At 37.0% G+C, this 18,534-nt stretch overlaps 2 protein-coding genes across 13 annotated transcripts in view; one reads left to right on the forward strand and one right to left on the reverse strand.

The window, feature by feature from the left end:
* LOC307127542 (guanylate-binding protein 3-like) overlaps nucleotides 1-5,397 on the forward strand; it is a 15,792-nt gene extending 10,395 nt beyond the window's left edge. For 4 of the 5 annotated variants that reach the window (XM_079818823.1, XM_079818825.1, XM_079818826.1 and 1 more), the window contains 4 exons: nucleotides 2,208-2,420; nucleotides 3,061-3,163; nucleotides 3,389-3,582; nucleotides 3,695-5,397. In XM_079818823.1, coding sequence (XP_079674949.1) covers nucleotides 2,208-2,420; nucleotides 3,061-3,163; nucleotides 3,389-3,582; nucleotides 3,695-3,919 — 735 coding nt within the window. In that variant the 3' untranslated portion in view covers nucleotides 3,920-5,397. The remainder of the gene's footprint in view (nucleotides 1-2,207; nucleotides 2,421-3,060; nucleotides 3,164-3,388; nucleotides 3,583-3,694) is intronic. The other variant, XM_079818822.1, reaches the window with a different exon arrangement.
* The window catches only part of cspp1b (centrosome and spindle pole associated protein 1b), a 23,631-nt gene continuing 10,056 nt past the window's right edge, over nucleotides 4,960-18,534 (reverse strand). For 4 of the 8 annotated variants that reach the window (XM_079818814.1, XM_079818816.1, XM_079818815.1 and 1 more), the window contains 15 exons: nucleotides 15,054-15,159; nucleotides 14,712-14,859; nucleotides 14,563-14,625; nucleotides 14,346-14,458; nucleotides 13,604-13,753; nucleotides 12,738-12,881; nucleotides 11,123-11,191; nucleotides 10,961-11,021; nucleotides 10,469-10,595; nucleotides 8,834-8,946; nucleotides 8,617-8,669; nucleotides 7,520-7,580; nucleotides 7,070-7,164; nucleotides 5,923-6,037; nucleotides 4,960-5,851 (listed from right to left, as the gene is read on the reverse strand). In XM_079818814.1, the coding sequence (XP_079674940.1) occupies nucleotides 5,679-5,851; nucleotides 5,923-6,037; nucleotides 7,070-7,164; nucleotides 7,520-7,580; nucleotides 8,617-8,669; nucleotides 8,834-8,946; nucleotides 10,469-10,595; nucleotides 10,961-11,021; nucleotides 11,123-11,191; nucleotides 12,738-12,881; nucleotides 13,604-13,753; nucleotides 14,346-14,458; nucleotides 14,563-14,625; nucleotides 14,712-14,859; nucleotides 15,054-15,159 (1,591 nt within the window). In that variant the 3' untranslated portion in view covers nucleotides 4,960-5,678. Of the gene's footprint in view, nucleotides 5,852-5,922; nucleotides 6,038-7,069; nucleotides 7,165-7,487; nucleotides 7,581-8,616; nucleotides 8,670-8,833; nucleotides 8,947-10,468; nucleotides 10,596-10,960; nucleotides 11,022-11,122; nucleotides 11,192-12,737; nucleotides 12,882-13,603; nucleotides 13,754-14,345; nucleotides 14,459-14,562; nucleotides 14,626-14,711; nucleotides 14,860-15,053; nucleotides 15,160-18,534 lie in introns of those variants that run through there. The other 4 variants (XM_079818819.1, XM_079818820.1, XM_079818818.1 and 1 more) reach the window with 2 other exon arrangements.

The raw sequence follows: 18,534 nt of genomic DNA on the forward strand, positions 1-18,534 counted from the left end.
GTGATATAAGAATATCCTGTAAGTTTCAGAGCTGAAAACGTCCTTGTTAGTCAAAGAAAAACTTTTATAGACACCAGGCCCAGAAAACGAGAGCTCTCAGAATATGTCGACCACTGACGTAATAGGATGCAGAAGCGCCGCCTCAAGCCCGCCCACCAACTTGTGGAGCTAAACGGGTTGCGCTACCGAGCAATAAACATGTCTGTTCCAGCTCACGTGCGTAAGACATTGTGCGTTTGTTCGCTTCATTTCATCCCGGAATCGATTGTAAACAAGATAGAGGTCGAGACTGGATTTGCAGACATATTGAGATTAAAACCCAATGCTGTGCCTTCTATATTGGATCCGACAGGAATGGTGCAACACACTTATGTGAGTAATACATGTTTTTTATATGTGTTAGTATTGCATTGTTACAGATCGTTTGATATCTATTGATTACATACCTTAGCACGCTGTCACAGGCTGGAGAAGGTGTAATTGGTTCATTCGTGATCAGACTCGGACTTGTAACGCCAGCAGAGGTGGACAAAGTACACAACTCCATTACTTGAGTAAAAGTAAAAGTACTATTGGTTTAAATATTACTCCATTACAAGTGAAAGTTGTAAAGATAGCTTTTTACTTAAATAAAAGTACAGAAGTACTTGCTTTTAAAAGTACTTAAGTATCAAAAGTAAAAGTAAACACATTATTTTATTATTGTTGCATTGTTGCATGAATGCACGCTGTTCTGTCATGGTGGTTTAAGCCAGTCATGCTCCATCTGACATGCTAGCATATCTTGAACTCATTTAAATACTTGTATAACAGTTACAAAGCTCTTATCAAAGTCAAAATCATACTAGAAAAGAAAGGTTTCTACATTGTGTTTATCTGACAGGATTATGTAAAATATTTCTGAAAGGACTTCAGTTAACATTATTAGCCCAACTACGTTTTTGCATGCTAACTAACATCATTGTCGAACATTACCTATGCGTTAGCGCTCTATCCACAAGGCTATGGCAACTTGACGGGTAAATAAAAATCATTTGACCAATCATACTTCATACCAGTGTTAATTTTGACAGCAAATTTTGATTTAGTTTTAGTCAGTCTTTTGACTATAACATTTTAGGCATCTGAATTGTTGTAGTCTAGTTTTAATTTGATTTTAGTAGATTAAATAGACTAAAATTCAATACTTGTGGTCTGGCGTCTGAGAGGCAGCTTTCTGTGTGCACTTTCGTGTCGTCGCACTTTTTCAGACTTATCCACGTCTGCTCTTCTGAATTTTAACTTTTAAGTATGACCAATGACCATGTTTGTGCACACTGCGTCTGGGAACTGCCGCCTTCTATTTTGCCATCAATTGATTGGTGTTCAAAAAATACTTGGAAATCATTGAACTTCATGTGATCCTACAAGAGTGATTACTGCAACAAATCACTGACTTTCAAAGCGGCCAAGACTTTCTACTTCGAGGGCCTTGATAGAAATGTAGTGGAGTAAAAAGTAAGATATTTGTCTTTCAAATGTAGTGAAGTAAAAGTCATAAGTTTCCATAAAAACTACTACTCAAGGAAAGTACAGATACTCAAAAAGTGTACTTAAGTACAGTACTCAAGTAAATGTACTTAGTTACTGTCCACCTCTGAACGCCAGTGCTCGCAAAACCCAACGGGGTCCCGGGGCTATGTGTTTTTCAGACGGGCTATCACCGGCCTGCCGACGGCTATAGTGAAGTAACATTCCTTCCTTGCACGTGTGTGTGTGTGTACGGTTCGCGGTTATATTCACTGATGATCAGGCTGGCCAAGTAATACAGAAATAACATTCCAATCAATCGCGGTTGGATGAGAGATGAATCATTGTGTTTGTTTGATAAAGATATTTTTCGAGCCCTGTGAGCCTTTCTCCAGACGATTTCAAAACAATTTCCACATGTACTGAGGGCTGAGGGGAGCTGAAGCTCATTAAATATGCAAATCGTATCCAATCCTAGCCGTGGGCGTTTACTTCCAAGTCTTCAGTGCGAGTGTTTTTCAGAAAGCCTCAAAACCAAGGCAGAAAATAGCCTATTACTTATTCATTATGATGTTTTTGAATGTAAAAACCACGCAAACGTCATTAGTTTATAAAAAAATAAAAAAGCCAGTTCATGACACCTTTTAAATCCTAACGTTTTTTTTTTACCTTTCCTATGTTTCTTTCTATTGTTTTAGGGGAAAATTTATGATGAATATCAACAGATGTGCCAGCAGAATCAGGAAGAATCTGTCGTACAGTGTAAGGCTGTTCTGCATAATGTGTTTGATAAACTGGAAAAAGGCATTTCTGGAGGATTATACCTGAAACCTGGAGGATACCAACAGTACAGAGACAAGCTCGCAAAGCTGGCTGAGAAGTACAGGGAAAGAACACGGTCACAAATAATGGTACAGAACACGCATGCATGCTCTGCTTGTGCTCTATTGTTTCGAATAGTCTCAACCGCACCAATCAATATCTTTAATACTCCTAAAGATGAAAAATAACATGCCTTTATGAAACGGTTATGCTTTTTCACAAAGATCCATTGTGACCGATAAAGACTTAACATTCTCAGGAACTCTTGAAATTTGATAACACTGGCTGAGGGCAGAAATATGCTAATATGGGATAGTCTGTCAGCGGTTGTGGGTAGAGCAGAAAATTAAAATGGCTTGATTTTATTGAGAGTTTTTAGGCTCTCTGAGGATTAATTTTAGGCTCTTAGTGAATTAATTTTGTTTATTGTAGGATGGTTGTCCACACACTGCAAATACACATTTATATGCAAACACCATATAGTAAAAGTGAATTCAGCATCCGATGACCCCTTTAGCAATTGTATGTATTTTTTTTTAAAATATTTTATTTATTTTATTTCGGTTTAAGAAACTGTAGTACTTTAACTTTTTTAATTTGTTAGTTTTTCAATTAACAATAATACATTTTAATTAACAACAAAAAACATGTATGGATTACTTGCCATTTTTGTCCTATAACTCACAAGAAACTCATTTTAAATGGAACCTGACATTTCTTTTTTGACAGAGTGAAGAAGTGTTGAGCAAGTTTTTGAAAGCAAAGGAAGAGGTTGGAAATATGATACTACAAGCCGACCAATCTCTTGATGCAGCGGAACAGGAAAAAGAGGGTACAATTCAAATCATCTGCACCCTTTTCTATCATTCAAACACAAGGCTCTCAATGATACACAATGTGGTATAATAACGGTAATAAATGGTTATGGCAATTGATTATCCCCCTGTCTTAAGTCCGTCTAAACTGCATACATCAGGATGGCGGTGTATGTGGGGATAGTTAGTCAAGATGTTAGGACAGAATGAGGTTATTTAACCCTCTCTCTTTCTCTATACAGTGCAGAGATTAAAGAATGAGATCTTAGAGCAGCGGCAAAGAGGCCTAAAGGAACAGAACCGGATACAGAAGCAGGCGTTTAAAGACATGCAGAGAACCCATGATGAACATGTCAATCAGGTCATTCGTCAGATGGAGAGAGAGCAAGAGAGAATGAGAAGAGACAATGAACGAGTCCTGGACGCCAAACTGAGGGTAAGAACAGTACTTAATTTCAAAACGTTCTTTTGTTGTGCTCCAGAGAATTTATAGGTCAAAGTCAGGGTTAGCAATTCTTTAATTTGTGTCTGTTTGTGTTGTATTGCAGGAGAAGGATGCTCTTCTACAGAAGGGCTTAGAGCAGCAAGCCTCCCGCATGCAGAGACAGATTGACCGCCTACGATCAGAAATGGATAAAGAAGAGAAGTCAAAACCATCCAGAATCACCCGGGTTTTGGATGGTGTCAGCGCCGCAGCAGAATTAATTGTGCCAAGCTTTGTCCCCAAGTTAATTGGCCGTGGTCTGTCTGCAGTCAAGAGTTGGTTCAGTTAAGAGCAGTTTTTGCATCTCTCACACCTGCCATTCACACCAATGACTATAACAATAACTACAACCCCATTTCCAGAAAAGATGGGACATTTTGTAAAATACAATAAAACCAAGAATCTGTGATTCGTTTATTCTTTTATCTTTATTTAACTGACAAACGTACAAAGAAAAGCGTTTCCACTGACTTAACTGTATTCTGTAAATATAAACACATTTTGATGGCTGCAACACACTCCTAAAAAGTTGGGAGGGACGCAAAATACAAGTGAAAAGATTATAGAATAAAATAAGGTTAAACCGTTTTGAAACCGTCCACAATGATTTGGTATATAAGAAGCATCTCAGTCTTTGCAAGCAAAGATGGGTCATGGCTTTGACAATTCTTTCATGAAATTTGGCACAAAGTATTCAAAAATCGCATTTCTCAATGCAAGATTGCAAATAATTTAGGCTTTTCATTATCTACCTTACATAATATTGTTAAAATTGACTCATTGAGTTCTCTGAGCCAAAGAAGAATGGGTCCTTCTAGATTTTCATCAGCCACAAGGCGCAAAAGCAAATATCTGCCATGGTATGGGGGTGCATCAGTGCAAACCGCATGGGTGACTTGCATTTGTGTGAAGGTACCATTGATGTGGAGGCTTCTATTGGGATTGTAAAGAGACATATACTGCCATCAAGATGATATCTTTCCTGGGAAGCAAGACAATGGCAGGCCTCATTCTGCGCGTGCTACAATAGAGTGGTTTCTATACACACTACACTGTAGTAGGGATGCGCTTGACTGGCCTGTCCCCAGTCCAGATCTCTCTCTTACTGAAAATGTATGGCCCATCATGAAAAGGAGAATCAGACAATGACGACCACAGACTGAGCAGCTGTCATGTGTCAGGCAATACTGGGCGAAAAACTGCAGTATCCTCAATTCGATTAAAAAATGCAATTAAAAGGAAAGGTGATGTGACTTTTTGGAGTGTGTTGCAGCCAACAAAATCAACATTTGTTTATATATTCAAAATACAATTACATTGGTCAGTGAAAACTTTGGAACTCTTTTATTTGTAGTTTTGTCAGTTAAATAAAGATCACAGATTGATTTAATTGAATTTTACAAATTGTCTCAACTTTTCTGGAAATGCGGTTATATATTAGCATCCACACCAACGGGCAAGAACGTTCTTTTTATTATAAGCACACGCTGCCACTTTAAATGCACAAGCTCTTTAAATTGCAGTGGATTCTGATTGGCTGTTTTTAGCAGCTTAAAAAGTGTTTGAAAGTGATTCCAAAAATATTGTTCCTCTGTGCCGTTAACATATTTATGGTTTGAACTCTGCTATTCCTTTGAATTTACAACTATTTTTAAAACAATTTTTTACTATAGATGTCATTCTTGGTAGGAATGGGCCTTATGCCTCCAAGCAATCAGGAATACAGTAGTTTCAATAAGTGCTATTTATTCTGGAGAATCCTGATGTAAAAAAAAAAAAAACTCTTTACAAAAACGTTTAAAAAAACCTGACGTTTATGAATTATTATTAAAAGGAATTGATGGCTTGAAACTGCAAAAAAAAGCACAGATCACCTAAAAAAATAGCCTCGTCACTTGATATCATGAATCCACCAATCATCTTACAGGAGGGATTTTGTTATGCAGTCAAGCAGCTGATCTCATAGAGATTCTGTCTTTATTTGCTCAAGAGACCTGAACATTACATAAATTGTCCTTCATATGCAGTCATGTATGTTATAGCCCGTCTTAGAGTTCAGAGCCAAACATCAGCCTCCTAAGCGTGTCTGACGACTCCGCTCGAACCCAGGGCTCTGTAGTGGCTGTATCAATGGAACTAGGCCTGCCAGGAGACGGCAGTGTAAAACGCTCATCACGATGACCAGCTTCATCTTCATCATCATCATCATCAGAGCAGCCCCCTAAACACATAATTGAAATAAGTTCTGCATTTTGAAGGAATCACAGAACATAAACAGAGACAAACACACACCTGCTGTGGTGTTGTGATGACCGAAGGCTTGTAGTCTCTTTAACCTGAGAGTGTTGGTCTCTCTGAGTTTCCTCATATTGAAGGAATGCTGCTGTACCGGTTGCTTTTCTGCAGTCTAAACACACATATACACTTTGACATATACACAAGTCATATGCAAAACAAAAGAATGGGAATAATACAGTGACAGAATCTAAACCCAAATATGTTAGTCACAACCCTAGATTACAGCTCTTGACATTGGCTGCATCCAAAATCGCATACTCTCTTGAGTAGGTACTTATTTTGAACAAGTAATTACTTCATGGCCGCTAAAAAAAGTTCTGTATAGAGTATGAATGTAATGTTGTTATTATCATGTGACCTACAGTATCAGTTGTCGCTTCACTGCCATTCATAAATCCTCTCCTGTGGCCTTTTGGGATAGTAAAGTGTCCATCGTATACACTTCAGAATCTCGCCAGAAGTAGTAGGTCATCCGGGTACTTTTTGCTTATTGAGTACTGTGAATTTAGACATACTTTTGTCGCATACGGATTTTGCCTACTATATAGTAGGGAAGTATGCGATTTTGGATGCAGCCAGCCAACTGACTTCATGAGGTGCATCCTGGGATGCTATCAGTATTATATACAGTACTCAAACAAATTTATTTAAAAACATTTCAAACTTAAAAACAACAAAACTAGGCATATATAAATTGTGAACAATATTTTTGTGTATCATTTCTGATCAAACAGTAATTTTGAATTTTATTTAAAAAATATTTATTTGTATTTGGAGTAGATAAAATGCTAGCTATAAAACAGCAAGGCAGTTAAGTATTTAAAGTGTTATTTTTAGCACCTTAATTTCAACCACAGAAACGTTTCTTAGAAAATATAATGCAAGATGTGTTTGATGTTGGTTGAGTTGTGTAAGAGTGTTTAACATTTGCATATCATGAGTTGTGTGGAATGTAGTTGAGTTCTTTTTAGGGATCAGACAATTCGCGTTTGTTCAAAATATCTGTAATAATGAATCAACTGACACATGAAGAACAAACAACTGACAGTAAAAATGGCATGCAATTTTGTTAGTATAAATTGTACTGTAGTCTACAAGAGTTTGAAGCCACTACACAGACATATGTTTAGATGTGAATTACCTGAAGGTTTGCTAGTCTGCGTCGTTCTCGTGCAGATGGTTTAGCAGATTTCCTCTCAACATCTGGAGGAAGTGGGAAAGCAACTCCATTCTGATCTAATGATAAATAATAAGACAATGGTACACCAGCAGAAAGCAGTCAACAGTGTGTATTCACACACACACACACACACACACACACACACACACACACACACACACACACACAGAAAACAGAATATGTAGTAAGAGAAAGTTATATTTAACTCTTTATCAAAAACTTCTTGTGAAATGTTTGAAAAGTGTGTTCATATTCTTTAAAATAAATATCTCTTGGTTTGATATTTTGTTATTTAATGCAAAAACATGCATACATTTTTAAGTATCAAATAAATTTTGGGACCACTGTTTATAATGAAAAAACTGTTATTTAGTTATACTCAAACAATTGAAGAAACGTGTGTGATCCCACCGATAAATTCACTCTCTGACAGAAGCACAGATCCTCGTCCCCCCTCAACATCTCTGTTCCTCTGTGTGATAGAAAAACAGAACTGCCCTGTTAAACATCATTCAGTCTTAAAGCATTAGTTCACTTCAAAATGAACATTTCCTGATATTTTACTCACCCCCATCTCATCCAAGATGTTCATGTCTTTCTTTCTTCAGTCGAAAAGAAATCAAGTTTTTTGGAGGAAAACATTCCAGGATTTTTCTCCACACCATTGACTTCCATGGCAACCAAAATGTTGAAGGTCCAAATCAATGCAGTTTCAAAGCGATTTGAAGGGCTTCAGAGGCTCAGCGCGATCCCAGACGAGGAATAGGATCTTATCTAGCGAAAAGATCTGTCATTTAAAAAAAAAAAAAAAAACGAATATACTTTTTAGCCTAAATTGCTCATCTTGCGCTGCTTTGCGGCTCGCCAGTGATTGCTCAATCACGTCACACTAGACTTAGGCAGAAGTACTGCCCCAAGCAAACGTGCAAGGACTAATACAAACGCCCTTTAAGAAAAAACACTCGTCCGACATCGTTGTTTTACCTTTTTTTGCTAAAGGGCGTTTGTATTAGTCTTCACATGTGCGCTTTGTAAACATGGGGGCGGTACTTCTGCCTACGTCTAGCGTGACGTTTTCAACATGATTTGAGCAATCACTGGCGAGCCGCAGAGCAGCGCAAGATGAGCAATTAAGGTTAAAAAGTATATATATATATTTTTTATTTTATTATTATTATTTTTTTAATGACGTTTCGCTAGAAAAGATACTTCCTCGGCAGGGATCTTGCAGAGCCTCTGAAGCCCTTCGAAGCGCTTTGAAGCTGCATTGTTTTGGATTTTCAACATTTTGGTTGAAAATCCTGGAATGTTTTCCTCAAAAGACTTAATTTCTTTTCGACTGAAGAAAGAAAGACATGAACATCTTGGGTGAGATGGGGGTGAGTAAAATATCAGGAAATCCTTTAACTCAGGATTTAAAGGGCTTCACAAGTACTTCTAAAGCTGCTTCTGGCACTGCAGAATACAACGGAAATAACAAGCACAGGAAATAAAAAAACATGCCTTACATTCATAGTGAGAGAGGAAGACTGCCGTGTTCTAGGAAGAGACATAAAGGGATCTGAGAAATATGAAAAAAAGAGTGTCAGTTTCTGCATGAAAGTTGAAGTGAGCTCTCATTTCAGTCACTATATTTAATTGTGGCCATCTACAAAATACTTTAGTATGATTTGACCTGCTTTATAGTGAAAGAAATACCAAGAGACATACTTTGCCAATTCTTACCCCTGTACATGTTGTCATCAGTTTTCTTTGAGCTGATTGGCTCAGTGCCACGGGAGGAGGGGCCTCGAACAGGCATACGCAAGCGCGCCATGTCAAACACATCCACCCTGGGCCTAAAAATACACGCAATTCTACATTATGAAAATAATTGAAGCTTTTCACAATGTCGCTTATATAAAACAGCAAGTGCATAGTAAAAATATTATAGGCAATTTATTGAAGAAAATTCATTAAAGGTAAACTTTTTTTCTAGAGGACATAACAAAATGTGTTATTTATATGACAATGAAGTTTTACTGGACTGGAATGTCGTATTGTATTAATGTAGCCATACTAACTAATCGGCATCCAAGACCAGAACTATTGTTTAAAGTTATATAATGTTTGTGAATATGATACTTTTGGATGCTTTAAGCATTTCTGGGTGAAAACCTTACATTGGGTAAGACCAGAATACATGAACTATAAGTCTGAAAAGCTAAGCTGCCATTTGAGTTATTTTTGTTCTGTAGTCATGCAATCCTAGAATTCATTGGGCGTATTTCTGTTATGTAAACAAAACATCACATTTTATGCATCATACTTCCTAAGTATCATTTCCTTCCAGACTATACAAAATTATAAACCATTAGTTTGAGAGATCATCACAGACACTTACTTGACAACCATTAACTATAAAAAAACAGCTCCTTTAGAAGAACCAGTCAAAACCAGTACAAACCAGCCAAGACTGGGAAAGGCTGATGTTTATGTCTCTGACACAGTACAACTGTAGTGACCTGCTGTATTCATGTACAGTAGGTTGACAAACAGGTCACTTGTGGCAAATGATTAAAACATTCCTTTAGTGTTAGACTTAAAGGCCCACTGAAGTGCCTTGAAACGCGCAGCATTATTCAATGTGTTGACGTAATGTCCCCTTTTCTAAAACAGCCAATAGCGTTTCATTAATACCACAGTTTGACTAGAGCCTTTCTGTTTGGTAAAGCCACAGTTTCCTCCTAATCTCTAACAGTTTATCATCATAATCTCCACCATGTCGCTTTGAAATACAGCACTCTGTGCAGAATTTAAATGGGTCCGATATGTTTTGTTGTCTGCGCCGACTCGCGCATATGATACGCACTGCGCTCTCTTGTCTCTAGTCTAACTTTAGATCAGAGGCGTTGGTGTGTGTGTATGCATGCGTGTTTGCTGCGGCGGTGCACGTGAAACTAACTTCATTCGCCTAAACTGAAAGCATTAGTCTGAATCGTTTCCTATCGCATATATAGTGCACTATGTGCCTTTCATCATGTAGAAATTAGTAAATGTGTGACAGATTTCAGATGCAGCTTCAGCGTCTATTTATAATGTAGGGGGCAGGACGCTTCAGATTCTAGAGAGCATTTGATTGGACAGAAAATGTGATGAGAAAATGAATGTCATCAAAATCTGTGATTCATTTTAACGGAAGTGAGAGACTACGTTTTGAATGCTTATATCTCCTAAATGCGAATTGAGTCATTGTTTTGGAACACACTAGCTTATTCCTAACCTTAAGGCTAACATAGTAATACTAAAAGCTAAAAAACTTCCATTTTGATTTCAGGGGGCCTTTAAACATTATTACACACTCATAACAGCACAGTGTACCTGTCAGTGAAGGGGGAGGGGAGAGGCTCCCACTCGGTCTGCAAGATCTGCTCCTCCAGGCGCCATTGTTCACTGCGTAGACGTCTTCTTAAAACACTCAGCTCATTAACAACCTCACTTCTGTCTTCTGAAAAGATAAACAAATACAGTAAACCCTCAAAAATGGACTAGTGAGGATGGTATTAGCTCATTTATAAGCAACCCAAACAATCTAAAAAGGTTCATAACCAGACTAAAATGATCTAAAAATATCAAATTAATAATCTTAAAAATGAAATGTACTTAACTTCTTAGTCTATGAACTAAAGTCAATACCTAAAATAACCTAGGACTTCCCATAATTAATAATGGCTTGACAAAGGATGGACTAAATCGTTTTAAAAATCAAATCTAAAATTGACAAACGATTTCTGTAGGGGTCAGGTTTAGGTATAGCAAATATTAGTAGCTCAATATAAAAAAAACAATAGGACATTCTCATCATGATATTACTCTCTGTTCTCTGATGGTTTCTGTGCTCTGGAGATGGAGGAGTCCGAAACGGAGAGAAATCCTGAAGAATGTACAGAAATAAGTGAGTGAGAAGAGAACATGAGTTTTTACAATGTTTGTTTGTTCAAGTAAGTGTCTTGAGTTTAACGGAGTGTTTGTTACTGTAGCGTTTGAAGGGTTGCGGTGTTTATTCTGTAAGGTAGGGATAGGAGGGGATGGCGCACGTTGAACCTAAAAAAGCATCACAACAACAAAACACACAATCACTACTTCTAGGGAAAGCAGATTTAGTTCTGTCATGACAACTCAGTTTAGCATAGAAATGGATATCACAATGTTGATATGTTTGGTACGGGACTTGCTACTGCCAATAGATACACAACACGCAAGTAAGACATGCTGCTGCTGTACTATATAGCATACATGAACTACCTAAAGCGTTATCTATACAGGTGGAGCGGTTTCTGAAAGCGTGCTACAAATGCTGACCAAGTATTTGAATGTTGAGTAACGTGCTCATTGGCTACCGATACAGCAGGAACAAATCAGCTGTACCCTATAGAGCAGCGGTTTTCAAAGTGGGGGTGATTATTAGCCAAACTGTGACCATTAGCCAGGGGGTGTGTGAAATATTTTCCAAAATTACTTGTATAAATCATTTAACATCAAATAAGCAAAAAGTTGAAACTTTTTATATTCAATTCAGTTCAATTCAATTAAGATTTTTCACAATACATATCATTTCAAAGCAGCTTTACAGAAAATGCATGCGTCTACATTACAATTTAGAGTGATCTGTTATAAGAGGTGACTGTGTCCAAGTTATAGATTTCAGAAATGTACATATACAAATCACACAGTTAGCTAACAATGTATTAATAAACAATATATGAATGTAAGGTAGAGACAAAGAGCTCAATGAAGTAAAGAATACATGTTGTAACAAATGACTAGGATATATAGAAAAATAAATTATGGACATATTTTTCATGTCTGCTACAAGTATTTTTAAATGTAATAATAAAATGTGACCGATAACTCGATGTGATTCATCTGTCCTTTTTTTCCCCTCTCTCAACAACTTGCATTTGACCTGGTGCGGAAAATGCTGAATTGAAAAGTGCATATCTATAGATAGGGGCCATGTGCGCCAATAAAACAAGCATATTGTGTTCATTACTCCCAGTCTCCCACCCACATTCATTTTAGGTTTAATCACTGTTAGTATTTATAGGGGGTCCTTGGAATATGTTCTACCCTATAAGGGATCCCTGGCCCCAAAAAGTTTGAGAACCCCTGCTATAGAGAATGATGTGACTGCAGCAGATTAAGTTAAAGGGATAGTTCTCCCAAAAATTAAAATTCTGTCATAATTTAGTCACCCTCAAGTTGTTCCAAACCTGTATAAATCTCTTTGTTCTGCTGAACACAAAGGAAGATATTTGGAAGAATGTTTGTAACCAAGCAGATCTCGGCAGCCATTAGTAGGGGAAAAAATACTATGGTAGTCAATGGCTGCAGAGATCTGCTTGGTTACAAACATTCTTACAAATATCTTTGTGTTCAGCAGAACAAAAATCATACAGGTTTGGAACAACTTGAGGGTGAGTAAATGATGACAGAATATTCATTTTTGGGAGAACTATCCCTTTAAGGACCTACCAGCCGGCAGTTTCATGACAGAACTTTGTTTTCTATGCTAAAACACATACAGCTTATGTGAAATATAGCTCACTGCAGTGAATTCACATCCTCACTCAGAGAGAACCACACACACCTGCTGCAGCCGTATTTGTCTCTCTTGCTCTTCCTGTTTTCGGACAGCTGCTCTCAGTTTCTCTTCTTCGTCTATTTTCTTTTTCTCTGCATCTCTCCGTCTCTCTTCTGCCAGACGAACAAGTTCTTCATTCTTCAGTTTTTGCTGCAAAAAAATATCATAAGTTTGATCGTTAGATCATTAGGAGTGCTTATGCACTCACTGGAAAATGAGACATGACAACATGCATTTAATGCCATTTCTTTACTTAAATTTTCTTTATTTGAATGGCAAAATGTGATTTAAAGTGAGTGTTTATCACTGTTAAATAATCACAATTAAATCAATTGTTAAGATTAGACTACGACTAGGAGATTTTTAATTATTGCATTAGGCCACTGATATAAATAATGTCCACTGGAAAATAGTATTTTACGCACCCAAAAAATACTGTGCATGTATAAATTGGCGCACAACTTTTTCATATTTTTGCCATGAAATATACATTAAAATTCTATAATATACTATATTAAATCCAGTTCTACAATTTAATCTGAATATATTACAAATAAAACACTAAAATCTACAGTCAATAATTTTCAATTTACAAGCAAATTTAAGCATCACAACATTATAATAGACAGAATGAAGATGGACATTCATTTTGATTATTGCTAAATAGATCATTTAACTGTGTTATTAAATAATTAGTGTTTTTTAAACATTAACTTCAAGTAAGAGTTAGGAAAGCTAATCTAAACAAAACAAAACATGAAAAAATGAGCATGCACAATTTAATATCCACTATTCACTAATACTGAAATTGACTCTGTGATACATTGTGCATCCCAAAAAATACCACAGACAGGAATGCATGTCAGTCTGACCTCCATCTCTCTGCGTTTCCTGCTATCCTGCTCCTCTTCATACTCTCTCCTGATTTTCTCTCTCTGTTCTGCCAGTCGTCTGTCCTCCCTCTCCTCCTCTGACCTCATCCGCTCTCTCTCCTCCGCTTGCTTCCTTCGCTTCTCTTCCATCTAATGCCACACACATAGAAAAAAAACATACAAAGATCATCAGTGTTTATACAGGTACAGTGGGGTCCAAAAGTTTTAAAACTGAACCACACTGAAAATCGGTGATTCAATATCTAATTTAATCCTGAAAATGTATGAATATGAGTGTGTATGTTCATGTATAAACACTACTTTAAAAAAATATATAAAAATAAGTAAGTCTCTTATGCTCAGCAAGGCTGCATTTATCAAAACCGTTTTTAAAAATAACTTTTCTATTTTAATATATTTTAAAATGTAATTTATTCCTGTGATGGCAAAGCTGAATTTTCAGCACCATGACTCAGTCTTCAGAGACACATGATCCTTCAGAAATCATTCTAATATGCCGATTTTGGTGCTCAATTCTTATTATCATCTTGAAAAGCAGCTTAATATTTTTGTGGAAACTTTGATACAATTTGATAATATTTTTCAGGATTCTTTGATGAATAGAACCTTAAAAATTATTTTTGGTCAAATGTAAAATACATTTAATGTGTCCTTGCTGGATGAAAGCATTTTTAAAAATCCTAGCGACCCCAAACTTTTGAACGGCGGTGCATATGTGTACCTGGTGTTTCAGGTAAGCTTTGTATTGGTCTTGCTCCAGTAGTTGCTGGGGTGACAGCATCTGATTGAACACATTTCCTCTTGCAAACTGTGGAGTGTGTGCCTCAACAAAACCTTTAGATACACACACATACAACTTAGTTGAGAATGTAAACATTCGCTAAAAGCACTTCATACTTGTTTGTATGTGAACTAAAACACGTGTGCTAGAATGTTACCAGGCCTCTCCGGTCTTTGTGCTCCTGCTGCTGCATTCGAAAGGTGCATCTGCTTCAGATCAGCTACACACACAAACACATCATTTCTATAGCCAAACATTCCATAACTAACAGATTAGCTGGAGATAGTCATAGTAAATAAGTCATACTGATTAGATTTCCAGTGCTGTCTCTGAGTGGTGCACCAGCTCCACCCCTTCCCCAGGGTTCATATGCTCTCATATCAGCTTCAAGTTCTGCATCCAGTCTTCTCTTCTCCTCTCTGTCCACCCTCCTCTGTGCGGCCCGTTCCTCTATCTACTCACAAGGCACACACACAAATAAACTAACTAAAAAGCTGGAAATCTTCATTCTAAAAAGCATTCTTTTGCACTTTTCCAAGTAGAAAGTTAGACTGGGCAAATAAATGCACAGCCATATTTAACAGACAATTACACAATGTTGACTAAATTATAGAGAAATACTGTTTAATATGCAATAAGGACACACACCTGCTTTCTGAGTTCCTCTTTATAGCCGAGTCTGTTCTTCTGAGCATCATGTGCAGGAAACACAGAAAGACCTGAACCCACACCTTCATTTTCACCCAGAAACCTCCTGAAAAACACAAGCAAAAAAACACAATACCCCTCAAATTAAAATGTGTATTAGCATACAGGCATATGGTTTAAAAGTGTATCTTTGATGGTGAAAAAAGGCTGAAGAAAATACAGCGAGTTTTTGGTAATTAGGCTGAGAGTTTGGTCTGAATTGGTAGTAAATGCATTTCAATTAAAGGCACAATATGTAAGATTTTTGCATTAAAATATCCAAAAACCACTAGAACAATGTTATATATTTTGTTGACTTGTGTACTTACTAGGGATGCCACAATTCTCAATATAATATTGAACCGTTCGGTACGGCCTTCACGGTTCAATACGCGCCTGTGAATTGCGTGAATCGGTTTTGCATTTAATTAATTATTTTTCTACAAATTCTATAATTTGCCGCCATCCCAATATACTGAACAACGCGACATACATTCACATCACACGTTCGTGGTAGAGTTATACTCACGGAACACTATAGTTATTCACAATCACGAAAGTTCATTATTTGCATGTGTTTTAAAGCCTTGCCGGCGTGTGCATGGTTTTAACATGTGCTTTTGCGTGCGCGGCGCACTAAACGCTTGTCAAACACGTGACTACTGGACTAAGTAGTCTTACTGCGCTAATACTGTCAAATACACACAAGGTTTACATAAACACAGTCGGTTATGTTTAAAGTAAAAGTAAAATCGGCGCGTGTCTGTATATTAGATGCACGCAGGTCTTGAGAGCAAATTGAAAGCAGCGCAGCCTAGTGAACACGCTGTCCTTAAAGGGACAGTTCACCTCTAAAATGATGTCATTATTTACTCACTCTAATATTGTTCCAAACCTGTATTCATTTCTCGATGACAGAATTTTCATTTTTGAGTGAACTATCCTTTTAATGTTAATACAACAACAAAAGACAAAAAGAAAATCACTCTCTTGACTGAAAAACTTTAATACAGCTTTAATAAGAATCAATGTATATTTTATAGTGAAGTCTATGTAGTGTTTTATTTTTACATTTATTCATTCAATTTCATACTTAAATGCTGCTGTACAGCTCTGAGCTGCCAGTGTAAATCTTTATATATATTTATTTTATATTATACAATACACTAGGAATGTGTACAAGGGTTTTTTTATGTAAAGTTTTAAGTTTAAGTAAGGTTTTTCAATTATTTTAAGTAAAATAAAGAAAGAGTATTGCAATAAAAAAGTATTTTTTCTCCTTAACCTCTTGCTGTTCCTGTCGCTTAAAAATAGAATAGCAAAAAACTGATGTGACAAGCCATCAGAACCGATACCGAACCGAACCGAAAACCGTGGTTAAAAACAGAGGTATGTACTGAACTGTGGACTAACTGTATTGTTGCATCCCTAGTACTCACATTATCCTAAATGTTTCCAAGAATGTTTAAATCTAGAAAAAATAAGCTATTTTAACCAGGACACGGACCATGCGGTCCGTGCGTCACCTATCAATGACATCTCGTGTTACCAAAAGATTTTATTTTGTAGAAACTCCAAAGATGCTTTAATATATTATATGTTTTATTAGACAGGTGAGCAACTGTTTGGATACATTTATCAGCAGAAAACGCTCCACTCATGAACCGCTCACCCGCTCAGACATGACATTTATCTGTACTGTAGCCTACTATACTTGTTGTAGCCATTCAACAATGTGTTTTGTTTCATATTTATGTTTAATTATTATAATGTTGTTTTTAAATGTCATCTAGGCTATATTGATTATGAAAAGTGCAAAGATGCAAGTGGTCAGAAATGATTTTGACCACTTCATTTAAGTTTTGTTTTGTATAAATTGTATCTTAATTTTAATCAATGTTTCATCAGCCAATTGCCTGGATTTAATAAATAAGAAGCAAATAGACTATAGCAGACTATAATCTTGACAAGAAGGTGCCGGAGCGATCGCTTTCATTGCACATGACATAGAGCGTCTCATAAATAAACCGAAACTCAGCAGGCTACTTGCCTCACAGACATGAGAAATATGTGTATAGAAAGCTTGAAATGTCTACTTTTAAACTAAACAATTCGAAACTGTTACGTACTCAGAGGATTTGGGGTTTGGCTGTTGTTTTTTTCCCTTTCACTTTCTACGCTATCACCTCTCAGGGCGATACTATTGGCTGGTGTGCTGTCAGTCATCATTACGACGCTGTACATGAATGGGCGTCGTGGCGATAAAAGGGCAGACCCAACCGGAAAAAGGAGGAGGAGGGAGCGGGATTGTTTGTTTGTTTGTTTGCCGGCCACGCTTTGTCTTTTTGCGTCCGTGTCTTGGTTCTTTTTTTTCTCATTTATTCTTTGTTTGCTCCTTGAGGAGTATGATTTTGTTTATGAGTTAATCCGTTCTTTTTGTTCTTTGTTTTGGTGGTTTGTCCTCAAGTTAATTTGGTACTTTGAACCTTTATTATTATTTTCCAGTGTTTTTTCCCTCCAATATTTTATCCCGACCAGGGAGTAGGGAACAGGAAAGCATGTCACGTGACTTCCATTTCGCTACATCTAGGGAAGCATGTTGTTAACACACTAGGTAAGAAACAGGTGCCACCATTGTATGTTTTGAGTTTGTTAGTTAGTGTAGTTTATGTAGGGCGTCTTGGATGCTGAGGATTTTCCTTTTCTTTTTATTTTATCGTGTTAAGTAGTTGGGAATGGGATAGGTAAGGTGTGGGGTTTTGTTTTGTTACTTTCTTTGATTTAGCCCCGTTTAAGTTCCTACTCCCTGGCATCAGTTTTTATTTTGTTTTCTCCCTCCTGTGTTGAATTTCCCTCCTAAATGTTATTGTGAATAAATTACCCCGCTTCATTTAAAACTCCATTTTTGCTCTTGTGTTCTTTTTGCACCTGCACCACTGAACGTCTCCCAGGGTTAATATCGGGGAAAATATTTATTTATTTTATGTTGTGTCCCTCATGCCCTTAGTCATCTTTGGGACGTAACAGAAACGAAAAGAAATAGTTAAGTAAGCGCAATGTTCACGCGAGCAGCTAATGACTGGCATCTCAGAGCGTTTCTGTTCAGAATGCTGCGCTTCATCACTGCATGTGCTGTGAGTTTAACACACATTTTAGACTAATCCTGACTTGTGCACATTTGTTTCTTAGTTGTAGTATTAGTTCGTACTTTGCTAAATATATATATATATATATATTATTTCTGATTATGGCATAAGTTTCTGCCCACCCTATTAGGCTAATAAAGAAAAAACACAAATGCTTGATCAAGGGCCCGGCCTGAGGACAGTGGTGGGAAATATCGGCCCTCAAGTTCGGGCCCGGGCTCAGGCAGAGAATCTAAACTCTACCTTACGTCAAATGTGAAAACAAACTTTAACATTAGACATTAACCCCGGTATTA

This window comes from Gobio gobio (genome assembly GCF_949357685.1).
Source record: "Gobio gobio genome assembly, chromosome: 6".
NCBI classification, from domain to species: domain Eukaryota; kingdom Metazoa; phylum Chordata; class Actinopteri; order Cypriniformes; family Gobionidae; genus Gobio; species Gobio gobio.